The 12574-nt window shown below is 36.7% G+C and overlaps 1 protein-coding gene across 2 annotated transcripts in view; it reads left to right on the forward strand.

The window, feature by feature from the left end:
• LOC139943232 (polypeptide N-acetylgalactosaminyltransferase 16-like) overlaps positions 1-10345 on the forward strand; it is a 79693-nt gene extending 69348 nt beyond the window's left edge. For both annotated transcript variants that reach the window (XM_071940063.1, XM_071940059.1), the window contains exons 11-16: positions 634-760; positions 3010-3102; positions 4149-4232; positions 4657-4789; positions 5519-5638; positions 7217-10345. In XM_071940063.1, the coding sequence (XP_071796164.1) occupies positions 634-760; positions 3010-3102; positions 4149-4232; positions 4657-4789; positions 5519-5638; positions 7217-7369 (710 nt within the window). In that variant the 3' untranslated portion in view covers positions 7370-10345. The remainder of the gene's footprint in view (positions 1-633; positions 761-3009; positions 3103-4148; positions 4233-4656; positions 4790-5518; positions 5639-7216) is intronic.
• Positions 10346-12574: the final 2229 nt, after the last annotated feature.

The raw sequence follows: 12574 nt of genomic DNA on the forward strand, positions 1-12574 counted from the left end.
ACATTTTCATAAGAAAGATCCACTTATGGTTCCTTAAATTTCACATGTTTTTGTATAGATGATTTGGGGTTGAACAAGGAAACATTTTATAGAGCGGGATATGAACCAACAACTCCGGTTTAAAGGCAGTGGACACTATTGGTAATTACTCAAAATAATTATTAGCATAAAACCTTACTTGGTAATGAGTAATGGGGAGAGGTTGATAGTATAAAACATTGTGAGAAACGACTCCCTCTGAAGTGACGTAGTTTTCGAGAAAGTAGTAATTTTCCACGAATTTGATTTCGAGACCTCAAGTTTAGAATTTGAGGTTTCGAAATCAAGCATCTGAAAGCACACAACTTCGTGTGACAAGGGTGTTTTTTCTTTCATTATAATATTGCAACTTTGGTGACCAATTGAGCTCAAATTTTCACAGGTTTGTTATTTTATGCATATGTTGAGATACACCAAGTGAGAAGACTTGTCTTTGACAATTACCAGTAGTGTCCAGTGTCTTTAACGTGCTGCTGTTCTACCAACTAAAGCTATCTAGCTATCTTTCTGCAAATGTAACAAGCTGTGACATTTGTGGAGGAGACAAAGCAAACTTGTTTATTAATACTTATCTGTTGTTTTCTTTTCTCTCAGAAATATCTTTCAGAGTTTGGCAATGTGGTGGTTCCTTGGAGATTATACCTTGTAGCCGAGTCGGCCATGTTTTCCGCAAGAAGCACCCGTACACCTTTCCAGATGGAAATGCTAATACATATATCAGGTACTGAGCCTGCATCTGCAAGTGAATGCTGCAGAAATTTTACCCATACAAGTTAAAGGCACTGGACAACTTTTTTTTTTTTTTTTACTTAACCTCAACTGGTCATCAAAGTTGCAAGAGAATAATAAAAGAAAAACACCCTTGTTTTCAGATGCCTATTAAAAGGGTTCATGCCTGAAGTCTTTTAATATTTGAGTGAGAATTTACCTCTTTCTCAAAAACTATGTTACTACAGAGGGAGCCATTTCTTGCAATGTTTTATACTATCAACAGCTCTCCAATGCTCGTTACCAAGTCAGTTTTGAAGTTAATATTTGTTTTGAGTAATTACCAAACGTGTACCTTCCCTTTAAAGTGAGCATGAAAACAACATGCAATCAGGGGCCTAACCCAAAGCCTGTCCCGAGGACTGCCGTTTTTTTCCAAGAATCTGATCCCCCAAAACAAAAACAAAGTCCCTTCAAGACAGAAACTGAATAATATTCCTATCTGATTATAGATTATCCAAGCCACCTGATTGCCCTACGGATGAGATGAACACACGCCATCTCCTGATTGCACACAATCCTTTCAAGGATCCCTTTGTCTCTGCACCCAAGAGTTGTGTCTTTGCACTTTATGACCAGGATTATTTCCCGAAGCCAAATTTCCAGTGGGAAAAAAGCGCAATGCTGCACGAAAAACAATCTGTAGAACAGGATAGAAAAATCGCTCTTTTTTAAAGGGAAGGTATATGTCTGGTATAGTCACTTAAAATTAATGGAAATGAAAACCTTTGATTAGGAGCTACAGCAGCATTTTAAGAAGAATTTCACTTCAGAGAAGATATCAGTGTTTCTACTCCATAATCTAAGAATAGTATATTCCTGTTTGGGATTAGTCTTCCTGCATGGACTTATTCGCTCCTGATTTTCCAAAAAAGGTTTCCGCTTTTGGAGTGTCATGGCAGTATTAATGGCAAAATAAACTATGACAAAAAAAGTGCGTGTTCCACCAATCAAAGACAAAGATATATGTGTGTGTGTATGATGTATACATAGCACTATTACTGGATGGGCTTTATCAAAAGAACAGAACCACCAATTTATTGAGCGACAATCGCAAAAATGTCAATGGTTCCGATGCAAACTACACTCAAGATTCAACCTTTTGGCGAAAAGGAATCCCTCATCCCTGTGGAGGATACAGAAGGATAATACACGATGGATAACATCACCTGATGGTGTGATAGTGAAGACAGACTTGAGGGGAAACTCTAAAGCTTATTTTTTTTCAATAGAGGAAGGACCTCAACGGGAGGCAGCGGGTCATCATCCCAAGAGATGACCTGGATGCAAATACGTCTTTCGGCCAGGGATGAGATTTTTTTCCAGACTTTTATCTGAAATCAGACCTTTTTTTTTACAGGCACTGGACACTGTTGTTAGTTACACAAAATAATTGTTATCATAAAAACTTACCTGGTAACAAGCTGTTGATAGTATAAAATATTGTGAGAAGTGGCTCCCTCTGAAGTAGCATGGTTTTTTAGAAAGAAGTAATTTCTCACTCAAATATTATAAGTCTTCAGGCCTGTAGCCTTTTAATAGGCATCTGATAGCACACAAATTAGGGCAACAAGGGTGCTTTTCCTTTCATTATTTCTTACTCTGGAATGATTTACCTCACAGCATCCACCACTCTAGGTCACTAGCAGCCTTCAAGAAATCTCTCTAAACCCACCTGTTCAACTGATTTGCTTGCTTTTTATTTATTCTTTGCTCTTTGTTTATTTTGTGTGTACAGCGCTGTGGTACTTTCCCCTGTTAGTTAGAGCGCTTTATAAATACCTTGTATTATTTTATTATTATTTTACAAGTTCAATGACCAATTGAGTAAAAAAAAAACCACAGATTTGTTATCTTGTGCATATGTTGAGATACACCAAGTGAGAATACTGCCATCGATTTCACATTCATAAGACTCGTCTTATCTCGAGTTAGGATGAGTAACTCATCTTAACTTAGGGTTAATCTGAAGGTCTGCATGCTACAGTGCAGGGTTGGGACTCGTCCTAAGTCCTAAGATTAGTCTTAAGTTAGGAAGAGTTTTGTGAAATCGACGGCTGGTCTTTAACAATTACCAAAGGTGTCCAGTGCCTTTAAGTCTGCCTTGTGAAGAAAATCAGTTATTTTGTCCACATATGAAGAAATCTTGCTCTTTGATCTACTTCTCTAAACTATTATTATTATTATTTTTTTTCCTTCCAGAAATACGAGAAGGACCGCTGAGGTATGGATGGATGAATACAAACAGTACTTTTACAATGCCAGGCCCTCGGCCAGAGGAAAACCTTTTGGAAAGTAAGCAGTTATCAAATTGTTTGAGTTTTGTCACATATTTGATGAAAAAAGAATGTTGTTTTTATTTGTGGTATTCGAAGAATTTGAGTTGAACAAAGAAAACGTGACTGGAGTGGGATTTGAACCAACGACCTTCAGATTAACAAGCTGGTGTTCCACCAACTAAACTATCAACCTCAAAATAGGGATGACCACCAACATAGGGCTAGATATAGATAGCTCAGTTGAGTAGGTAGAGAGCCAGCACGTTAATCCAGAGGTGGTTGGTTCATGGAGGAAGGAAGAGAAGGAGCTTGAACGACCCGCAAAACCGCAGAGTAACAAAAGAATACCCTGACAATGCCCCTGTCTGACCAGTGGAAAAAGGTAGGAGACCTCCAGCTGGACGGCCGATTAACGAGCAGGATTAGATCTCTTTGTACAGAACGTGCGGTACCGCCAGACTGCGCGGTTGCCTTCGTGTAAAGTTGAATCATTGGAGACAAGAATTGTGAATATTATACACGTTTTCATTTACCGTTTGTGGTGTTTCACGGAAAAAACATGGCATATTTTTACATTTTTTGTGACTTTCCTGTCACTAGCAGTGGTTCAAAATTTGGGTATTAGCACATGAGGGTGGTTGGTATTCAATCATGTTTTTCGATTTGGTGGGCAAAAGTGTGCACAATTTTTATCAGGTCTCAAAAAAGTTATTTTTTCTGTACTATATCCATACGACATACGACACCATAGTTGAGTGAAGAACCAAGTGCGCATGCGCAAACTCACACACGGCAGGTCGCCCATTGTTTGTGTAAGGTATGTGGGTGATTACGAGGTGTCGTTAAACGACCGGGGTACCACAGATTCGACTTTTGAAGTCCCTTCGTTCGAGCTCCTTCTCTTCCTTTCTCCATGGTTGGTTCAAATTAACTCTAGTAAATTTGTATCTGTACAACCCAAAATTATTTAAAATTTACTTGATTTTTACACTTCCAAACTCAAAACTTTCAAGTCAAATTATATATAATAACTATTGACACATTTTCCTTTCATTATTTTAGCGTGGAAAGCAGAAAAGAATTGAGAAATCAGTTACATTGCAAATCGTTCCACTGGTATCTTAAAAACATCTATCCCGAGTTAAGGTGAGTAGAAATATCAGCAAATCCTTATTCCTGAAAGGTTGATGCAAGCAACAAAAGTGTGATATTAAACCAAACTTCTGAGGCTCAAATAACATTTTGACATTTTAAAAATTGTGTGTAATATTGAGTTAATTTATTTAAAGTGTACCAATTGTCGTCAACCATTTTATGAGTGTCTTTTTATGTTGCTGTATTTGTTGTCTTTCTGCATTTTTGTTTTGTATAATTGATAAATGGTAACTCTTAATATCTGCATATTCTTTTTTTCCCCATTCAACACTCAAGTATTTATACTTTACTCGTGCAAAGTTTCAAACACTACTTATAGGCCTATCTTATGTAAAATGTATGTATGTCAATTTGTAGCCTTTGTCTGTAATAATTTGATGCAACTAACAAGTTGTTCTCAACTCCTGTTTAACAGAATTCCTGCTCCAGGAAATGTGCAATATGGGAAGCTACAGCAGGGGGAGTTATGTCTGGACTCGGCCCCTAAAACAACTGGAACCACATGGGCTCCATCTATTATACCATGTGAATTCCAGGACGAAAACCAGGTTGGTTTTTAGCTGATCATAGTTTGTGAAAGAAGATTCTTCTTTTCTGAGGGGTGGGGTGGGGGGGAGATGACACTTGCTGACCAGTGTTCACTTCCTGTCTGGAACACATGTCATCATTATACTGTAAATTGTTCGGACATGTTATCTGGGATTAATAAATGTGGGTCTTGAAAGTCTTTTTTTCTCCAATACTTATCTGGATGATAAATATGTATGCCCCACGGCAGGTTTCACTGCCTAGGGACAAATTCTGAGTTTGAACTAGTCAAGTTCAAGAATCATCTGAGAAAGTCCGCAAAGTTTGACCAAAGAGCCAAAATAGTTTTTCACATTTGAAATACTATAATAGCAAAAGAGTTAGTTGTTCAAATGGTTTTCTTCATCCAGTTTTGTCAGGATAATATGTTAACTTTGGGTTTGAAGGAAGAAAAGTTTACCAAAACGGCTCTTCCAACTGAGCTATCTAGCCCTGTGTTTGCGGTCTCCCTGTTTTTCCAATATCACTTGTGATTTACTATTTAATGTTTGAAAATATAAACAAGTTATATGGAACCACGGGTTTATTATTTTATTATTTTATTAATTTTTTATTATTTTTTTGTTTGTAGGCGTGGTCTTCAACGAAGGTAGACACCATTACAGACTGTTCCTGTGTGTACTTTTTAACAATCCCATCACAATCTGACTTTTGATTTATAATGATTATTTCTTTTACCCGATTTGTAGGCGTGGTCTTTAACGAAGGAAGACACCGTTCAGCAGCAGTTCAAGTGTCTTACAGTCAGCTCGTCTGTGCCTGATACGAGAGTTTATCTTACATCTTGCCAAAGCAACGAAATTAAACAGGTATTTCCATTCTGTCATCCTAATTTAACCCATAAAGTTTCCGTTGAACTTGCAATATCTAAATGCAAAAGAGTGAAAAAGCACTCTTTGAAGAGCCATATGAGGGACAACTATTTTTTGAGTGGTCTTCTACTCTTTTAGGTTGAAGTTTGCATCTTTTTAAAGTGATTTTTCGCTGTGTCCTGGAGTGAAACCCCTCTAAAAGAGTGAAATAACCACCACTCTTTTTAAAGAGCCATATGAGGGACAACTCGAAATGTAAAGAGTGGTATTTTTCACTCTTTTACATTAAGAGAGTAGTACTGTGAGGTTTGTCACAGTTCAATTCTATGGGTAAAAACTCATCAGTGCATCAGTGGAAATGAAACTGCTTAGTTAATTCCCACTCGGACAAGCCTAAAACATCACATGAACAACTTGTGCAGTACAGTTAAGATAAGATAAGATAAGATAAGAACTTTATTATTCCACACTGGGGAAATTAAAACGGGCCCTGATTCAAACAGTATAGACAAAAACGCTTAAAATTATTTAACAACAAACAGATAGATAAAAATATTAATTAAGAGTATCAGTTATAAAAATATGTATCTAGCATGGATTAAAAATTATGCACAGCAATATTTATAATTTGTAATCCATGCTAGATACAGTTGTTCAATGAGATTTGTTTAGTGTCCTGTTTCTAAGTAATGAAGACAATTTGGCTAGATTTACATTGGGGCCACACCCCTAAGATCTTAGAGCCACACCTTAAAATCTTGGGCCATCCCCCAAGATAAACATAACTTTGGATGGGCATTATATCTGGGCTCAATTTAATAGAGCACAAGAAGTAGCTATGCACAACAAGATAATGCAAACTAAATAGTATTCATATAAATATATATGAAAAAGTGTATGTGACTCACTGTCATTGCATGCAGTCGTGAGATTGTGGATGGTTTGTCAAGTGACCATGAACTTGATGAGAAAGGCAGATGCAATCACAATTAATTGATGAGGTTTGCACATGGACTTCTCAAGGATTTATTTTGACAGGATAACTGGCCGGCTGAAACATTACAAAGATTCTGATTTAACCTGAAAAAAATTCAGAGTAAAAATTTAGGAGTTGATTTTGTTAACAGCTGGTAAATTAATAAATTTTTGCCATGCTTGTGTTTGTTTTATTTGATGGTTATTCTGTTTTAGTAACAAAACTTTTAAAAATGTTTTTCAAAATTGTTGAAAAGTCATTAACTCTTTAGTGCTCAAGGGGGTCGTGAGCGACCACCAAAAATACATCAAATTGACTTTGATAAACGGTCATAACTTAAAAACTACAACACCCATATATTTACCCCCCCCCCCTCTTTCGGTTGTTTAGAGCGATTGTTGAGCTTTCATTTGGTGTGATGTTCAACAGGGGGCGCTGTTAAACAATTTTGAGAAAAACACAATTGAACATTTTTAATTTACATTTTTAAGTAACATTTTCACTTGCTTTCATATGTTTGACTTTTTTTATTTCGACGCTACAAATTTCTAGCCCTTAATATTTAAATAAGTTTCTTGACCCCTTTTTCAACTTGACAGAAGTGGACAAGAGAGGGCAGCAGACTGAGACATCAGTTGAGTGGTCTGTGCTTGGACCATTTACCACAGAGGGGGCTAGTAGTAAGACACTGCAGCAATGACTCTGATACACAAGTGTGGACCTTCAAGCCTTCAAAGACAGCAAAGCACTGATGTCAAGCCCCAGTGAGGTCATACGCCTCATGTGGTAGTTGAGCTGCAGTGTGTTAAGGAGAGTCTGGAGGAAGGTTATACACGCATACAGTGAGGATAAAAGAGGTAAACCTTAATGAGTTAGACCTTTAATAACTGAGTTACCCATTGTTATTAAAGGTACTAGACACCTTTGGTAATTGTCAATGACCGGTATTCTTACTTTGTATTCCCCAACATATGCAGAAGATAACAAATCTGTGAAAATTTTGACTCAATTTGTCAGCGAAGTTGCATTGTGAGAACAATGAAAGAAAAACACCCTTGTGGCACAAATTTGTGTGCTCTCAAGATGCCTAACACAAGGCTTCAGGCGTGGAGTCTTTTATAGTAGTTTTTATGAGAAATAACCTCTTTCTCAAAAACTATGTTATTTCAGAGAGAGTCGTTTTTCACAGTGTGTTATTCCTATCAACAGATCTCCATTGCTTGTTACCAAATGCTAACCATTATTTTGAGTTAGTACAAATAGTGTCCGGTGCTTGTAAGCCTCAATGAACTAACCCTTGATGAGGTGACAACCTCAGGGACTGAAACCTCGGTAAAGTTGGCTAAATCTTAAGGTTTAAACCAACCTCAGTGATGTGGCAGTTCCCCTTACAAAACTCGTTAACGCGTTTGCTCTGAAATGAATTGTACTAGTAACTAAAACATGAAAGGTGATTGTTCTATAATTATGTAAATATGAAAGATTCATGAAATATTTAAAAGTCAGACATTTTGTATGTGGTATGTTCATGTTTTGTTTGTTTGTTTTTTCTTGTAAATTTCATCAAACCAGCCTCGCCTAAGACCAAGGCTCAAATGCCATAACGATAACTTATAATAGCTGATGATTTAAAATGGGTAAAACGCTGCATCATATTATAACTTAAATATAAGGCCTGTAAAGAAATTGCACCTAACTCGATCAAGCAGTGAACATCAGGTCAGGTTTCCTGTGTACCAAAATCGATGTAAGGCCGTATCCGAATTGGCGGCTACGGCTATGGCCGGATCGCCGCGTCGTCGTGCATTGAAGTATAGGGCGCCCTTAGCAACACCCATGGCAACGGTTGTAGCCTCAGCCGTAGCCACCAATTTGGACACGGCCTAAGTTTCTCTTTACACAAAAGAGACCTGTCTATTTTCCCATCATGCTCGTTTGGACATAATCATTTCACAGTAACAAATTGTAACGGCTGTATGTACTGGCCAGGCCCGATACTTCACGGAGGCAACGAAGGCGATTGACTCCTTGCCCCCTGGACATTGCCTTGGTGCCTTTGAAATGCTCTAGTAGAAATTTACAAATTCCCCATAGGGTGCCCTTTTACCAATCAGAAAATGCCTTGGTGCCCTTGCCTTTTTGAAAACGAAGCATACATGCCAAAGCATGAAGGTAAGAAATATTTCTACCCCCATAATTGAAGAGTTTGCTTACAGCAAATTTGTGTACACCCTGTCCGAAACTTTACCTTTTGCATAATTTACATATACAATGTGTAATGTGTGTGTGACAGTAGTTATATTGTGTTAGGGTAACAGTATTTATTTTTATGCATGTATGTTATCATGCATACTCATATGCGCACTAAATCATACATAGTTGTTTTTACCAAATTATAAACCATCATCATTTTTAAATGGTGTGTATACTCCAGTCCTGCACTGCAGGTACTTAAGTAGAGAGACTTCTCTGTGATCGTGATATGCGCCATACAAGAACAGTTCATTATTATTTTGATTTAAAGGCAGTGGACACTATTGGTAATCACTCAAAATAATTATTAGCATAAAACCTTTCTTGGTGACCAGTAATGGGGAGAAGTTGATGGTATAAAACATTGTGAGAAATGGCTCCCTCTGAAGTGCCATAGTTTTCGAGAGAGAAGTAATTTTTCACGAATTTGATTTTGAGACCTCAAGTTTAGAACTTGAGGTCTCGAAATCAACTATCTAAATGCACACAACTTAGTGTGACAAGGGTATTTTTTCTTTCATTATTATCTCGGAAGTTCGATGACCGATTGAGCTCAAATTTTCACAGGTTTGTTATTTTATGCATATGAATTGAGATACAACAAGTTAGAAGACTGGTCTTTGACAATTACCAAAGTGTCCATTGCCTTTAATCGGGTCTACTGAAGGAGGATACACTTTTGCAAGTTCATATTTTGCCTAAAATAACATTTTTGAAACGTTGTATTCAATTGCATGAAGAGGGACAAAATCCCTTGGAGAGACTTTTTCTGCTTTGTAGAATAGCGCCCTCTATTTATTTCCCCCCCTTTTTTTTTAAAGTAATATTTCAGCAGGGTGCTAAGAATTTTTATTATCTTGTGAAGGGATTGAATTAGTTCTTCCTATCATTTTGCATCTCATATTGGACATTTTTAATAATTGGTTTTTCGATGAAAATGAACCTGAACAAAATTTAATTGACTTTCTGGTTATCAGTTGTTCACAACAGGTGCTCTTAATGACTGAATTCTCAGAAATGTATGGATCAATTTTTTAAATTATGAAACTACTATGTTTTTCTTTAGTCAGTGTCTGTCGATTATTTCAGACCTGTGCCAATTTTTTTTTTGAGCTGCAGGAAGAAAAAAAAAAACGTTTTGCTACGCACCCACAAATTAAGTCGACCACGGTGCCCCTTTAAAAGTTTCCTATTGACTTTAAGATTGTCCAATGGAAGTGCCCTTTGCAAACGAAAAGGCCATTTTAAATGTGAAATTCCAGACAATTTGTTCTTTGTTCCACTCCAATTTTTTATTTTGTTTAATACCAATTGTTCACATAGATCAAGTAAAAATACAGAGCACCAAATTTCTGCTGCCTCAGATTAACGTATCCGAGAGACAAATGAAAACCAGCTGAAATTATTTTTAAGAAATCAGTACTATTTAAATTCGTTAGCAGCGGGTATTAGAGAATAATTATTTTGTATTTAACCTTTAGTTGTTTGTTATTTTATGTGGGCCTATTTCTGTCTCACAAAGTATAAATGGGCTGATCATAAATTGTAATGTAGAGAAGAAAAAAAATTTGCTTACCAACCAAAAGGACCTATTGGTATAAATGCAAAAAATAGTTAATAGCCTGGGCCCATAAAGCCTGTAAGCACAAACATTTGCTTAGCATGAAATTTCTTCCTTGGTAAAAACAGGATTAACAACCACTGAAATTTTCATTTGTTGCATATTGCTTGAGCTGTTGTTTGAAATTTGGTTGGTAATTCTGTTTTTACGAAGGAAGACATTTCATGCTGTAACTATGTTGTTCGGGTATTTGTTGTAAATGTATTCATTACAATTAGTTGTATTTTTTTATAGATATTATATTGCAGTGGTCATTGTTCTTGCAGTATCTTTTATGAGAGGGCTGTTTGCATTTTGTACTGAAAGAGTTTAGTCATAGCTATTTTTTATGTGTTTGCTTTTTCATGAACAAACAAAGCCATTTTAAATGCCTTATATTTTCACTAGCTGGATGCCAGGAAACTTTAAAGGAACACGTTGCCTTGGATCGGTCGAGTTGGTCTTTGAAAAGGGTTTGTAACCGTTTTTTATAAAATGCATATGGGTAGAAAGATGTTGTAAAAGTAGAATACAATGATCCACACAAACATGCCTCGAAATTGCGTGGTTTTCCTTTTACCTCGTCGACTAACACGTCGGCCATTTATGGGGGTCAAAATTTTGACTCCCATAAATGGCCGACCGTGTTAGTTCTCACAGTAGAAGGAAAACCACGCAATTTCGAGGCAAACTTGTGTGGATCATTGTATTCTACTTTTAAAACATCTTTCCAACCATATGCATTATATACAAAACGGTTACAAACGCTTTTGTTTTGACCAACTCGTCCGATCCAAGGCAACGTGTTCCTTTAAGGGCTTCATGTTAAGAGTTTTTTGGATTGACCTGAAATGAATTTCCCTAGCAATGAAGGTATAATACTTGGTTCGTAATGGTTGGACACGTGTAAATGCTTAATTTGTATTACTCCAGCAGCCGATTTCACGAAATCCTAGAATTAATCCTGTCTTGAGTTAGGACGAGTAACTCGCCTAACCTAGGATAGGTTCAATTCGTCCTAATTTCTCGGATACAGAACTGAATCTAAGACTATTCCTAAGCTAGAAGAGTTTAGTGAAATCGACGGCAGGTGTTGCCAAAAGGTTGAACTGACATCATTTCAACCTTTTTAATTTTGGTTCTTATCCTCGGATCTTATCTGCAGTGACTCTCGCCCTTTAAAGACACTGGACACTGGACACTATTGGTTGCGAGTAGCTAAGAAAGAAAAAAACACCCTTGTCACATGAAGTTGTGTGCTTTCAGATGCTTGATTTTGAGACCTCAAATTCTAAACCTGAGGTCTCGAAATCAAATTCGTGGAAAATTTCCTCTTTCTCAAAAACAACTCCACTTCAGAGGGAGCCGTTTCTCACAATGTTTTATACTACCAATCTCTCCCCATTACTCGTTACCAAGTAAGGTTTTATGCTAATAATTATTTTGAGTAATAACCAATAGTGTCCACTGCCTTTAATCTCTTAACTTTGATTTGGCAATTCAAACCAAAAAACTGCACGCACATCCATCAAAGTACATAGCATCTCTGACTGAATGCTAAAATTATATCATCATATTTATAAACAAATAGTATACGTAATAATTTTCTTTAAAATCTGATCACTCAGCTTGTCGAGTACATGCTGCAATTGCTGCTTATTAGGCCGAAATATCCTCAGGATGAAGTTATTGAATAGAAAAAAAATACTTAGAAAGTGTCAATTCCTCATTGGCAAACCATTAGGAGACAGTGTAAATGAGTAGATGATGATTAACATTCAAGCGTACACAAAGTGGGTGTCTGGGGATCTATAAGAACACAATGTTTTATCTGTCTCTTATATGTAGATATAATTGAACAATTTGGACTCTAGGTTTTTAAATTTCCAGCAAATTTGGACACACTTTTACCAAATCCTGGCTAAAAGCACATTATCAAATGAACAAGCTCGACTTCTTCTTGGAAGCATAATCGCTTGATCATAGTGCACAAACTGTTGTAAAAAATACGTAGAATTAGACGACTTTAAAGAAAGTGTTTCTTTTCACATCACTGTCATAGTGTGTTTAAATAAGTTGCATATTCAGTCCCGTTTTAAGTGAA

Source organism: Asterias amurensis, chromosome 1 (assembly GCF_032118995.1).
Source record: "Asterias amurensis chromosome 1, ASM3211899v1".
In the NCBI taxonomy this organism is placed as follows: Eukaryota; Metazoa; Echinodermata; class Asteroidea; order Forcipulatida; family Asteriidae; genus Asterias; species Asterias amurensis.